Source organism: Myotis brandtii, unplaced genomic scaffold (assembly GCF_000412655.1).
Source record: "Myotis brandtii unplaced genomic scaffold, ASM41265v1 scaffold469, whole genome shotgun sequence".
Taxonomy (NCBI): Eukaryota; Metazoa; Chordata; class Mammalia; order Chiroptera; family Vespertilionidae; genus Myotis; species Myotis brandtii.
The window spans coordinates 67562-70154 of NW_005367911.1; the positions used below are offsets into that span (position 1 = coordinate 67562).

Below are 2593 nucleotides of genomic sequence, written 5' to 3' on the forward strand. Positions count from 1 at the left end.
CTCCTCCTCCTCCTCCTCCTCCTCTTCCCTGGGCCTCCTAACAGGCGGGGAGGAACTCATGAGCCTTGGACTGGGCTTGGGAACATGGTGACATGATGACGCCCACTTACTGTGTGTTCCCGAGAAAGTCTGCTTCCCCAGCTGTGAAATGAGAGCATTTGGATCAGATCTGCAGCTCCAAGCTGTTGAGGACGGGCAATAGGAACAGGTCAAACAAGACTGGTGTCTGGAGAGGCCCAATGTGAAGTCCTGGGGGCAAGGGACTCGCAGTCCATCCCCGCTTCCTGGCTCAGGCTTCTCGTTGTTTAAAGGAAGGCGTCCTAATTTCCTGTGGGCCTGTCCTCTGTGTTGCATGATTTGGGGAAAGCTGTCCCTGTTGCTGACTAAGTCCAGCTCCTGGGTAAACTCACGAAACCCCCGGAGATGGCCTGCTGGGGGGAGGCCTCAGCCTGTGGGCGCACCTCCCTCTCCTTTCTCCTCCACGGGATGTGGTGATGAGCAACATGTCAGGTTGCTAGGCTCCCAGGCACAGCCCTGCCTTCCCTACTAGCTCTGCAACCTTAACCAAGTCACTCAACCTCTCTGAGCCCCAATTTCCTCAATTATAAAAGAATGTAGTGACGAGGGCACAGATAATGGAGCCAGGTAAGCCCAGGTTCAAGTCCTGGCTGTGCCGCTTCCGAGCTTTCTGACCTTGGGCAAGATATTTAATCTTTCATTTAATTCTCATCTGTAAAGTGGCAAAACAATAGTGCCCGCTACATCTAGTTCATCGTGAGCGCTGAGTGAGAAGGCCCACGTAGAGCAACTGACACCTGGGAAGGGCTTCATAAGTTAGTGCCCGTTAGGTTTACCCTGCGGAGCTGCTCAAGCTCTTCTGATCCCTGGTGTGAGTTCCCTGGGAGCATCGGTCCTGGGTGCCTGAGGGTCCCATGTGCCCCTGGGTGCTGAAGCAGTGGCTGGGAGGGCTCTTGGGTCTGGGTCCAGGGAGCTGGGTTTTCCCTGGGGACTCCCAGCAGGCGTGAAGCACCCACAGCCACCGTCTCATTGCCCTACAGGTGATGGAGGAGCTGCAGGCCACCTCCGTGCACAGCGACGAGAGGGAGCTGCTCCAGCTGCTGTCCACCCCCCACCTCAGGGTAGTCATGTTGCGGTCCCTGTGTCTCCTGAGCATTCAGTCGTGAAATTGAGGAAAGGGGGCTCCTCAGTGAGGGATCCTAAGTACCAGTGTTCGGGGTGGTTGTCTGGCATGAAATCTGAGACCCCCCCGACCACTGCCCGGCCAAGGCCCCCTGCCTGACCCCTGGAAGCTCTGGGCCAGCCTTTCATTTCTCATGCTTTCCTGACAGGCCATGCTCATGGTGCATGATACGGTTGCTCAGAAGAATTTCGACCCTGTTCTCCCCCCTTTGCCTGACAATATTGATGAGGACTTTGATGAAGAATCAGTGAAGATTGTCCGCCTGGTAAAGAACAAGGAACCCCTGGTATGTGGCACCCCACCCCCACCCCCTTTCCCTCTTCCACCCAGAAAACTGGGAAGGGACCCTCCCTCCTGAAGTCTTTGGAGTGAGTGACAGCAGCGTTGTCCGGGCTGTCACCAGTCCCTGCAACACTTCTGTGCGCAGGGAACCCCTTTCCCTGGGTGGATACAGCCTCCCTCCACTGTGGCCAAGCTCCTTTGTGCAGTAAATAACCTGCACGACCGTACGGGGCAGCTCTGATCATCAGGCTCTGAATTGGCAAACCACGGACCAAGGGCCAAAGCCAGATTTTGTAAATAAAGTTTTATTGGCACACGGCCATCCTGTTCCTTTCCGTATTGTCTACAGCTGCCTTTACATTGCAGCGGCAGAGTTAAGTACCCGCACAGGAGGCTCTGCGGCCCCCATGGCCTAAAACACTTACATCTTTACAAACTGGTTGCCAGGCCCTGCTCTGAATCCCGAGGAAGCCCAGGCAGCAGCTATTCTTCTCCCCACTGACAGATGGTTATCATGCTGGTCCTGGTTCAGCATTGATTACTGGGCAAAGGGACAGGGTTGTTTATTAGATGGAGGGAAGTAGGGGAAGTCCAGAGAATTGAGTGCTTGCCCGGAAGAACACCGCTGCCGGCACTCTCCATAGACAACTTTCACCAGGTGACCTCAGATGACCCCCTGCTACAAACAGAGCGGGATCTCTCCTCTGCCTCTGTTTCCCCTCTTTCCAAACGGGGCAGTCACCCACCGACTGGGCAGACACCTCGTGCACCCTTCTGGGGTGCAGGCAGTTCGGAGATGATTAAGACCTGGGAGTTCACAGGAGGTGGTGACTGGGGGCTTCCTGGAAGCGGTGATGCCTGTGCTGAATTCCAAAAAAAGTGAGCAGGGATTTTCTAGAAGGAAAAGGGAGAGGGCATGCCACAAAGTAGACTGCACGAGCAAAGCCACGGGAAGGTAAATGGCCTGGAATATTCAGGCAATCGGAGCTGCCTGGTGTGGACATAGAATGCCAAGTTTGAGGTACGGAGCGACAGGGGTGAGGCCAGATCAGTGGCAGATCATAAAAGAACCTGCTTGTCCACGCAGAGTTCTTAGCTTGACTTTTAGGG

General features: G+C 55.1%; 1 protein-coding gene across 1 annotated transcript in view; it reads left to right on the top strand.

Moving 5' to 3' along the window:
• The window catches only part of MPP3 (membrane protein, palmitoylated 3 (MAGUK p55 subfamily member 3)), a 25250-nt gene that overhangs the window by 1404 nt on the left and 21253 nt on the right, over positions 1-2593 (top strand). Inside the window, exons 4-5 of the mRNA XM_005875654.2 lie at positions 1059-1139; positions 1350-1487. Coding sequence (XP_005875716.2) covers positions 1059-1139; positions 1350-1487 — 219 coding nt within the window. The remainder of the gene's footprint in view (positions 1-1058; positions 1140-1349; positions 1488-2593) is intronic.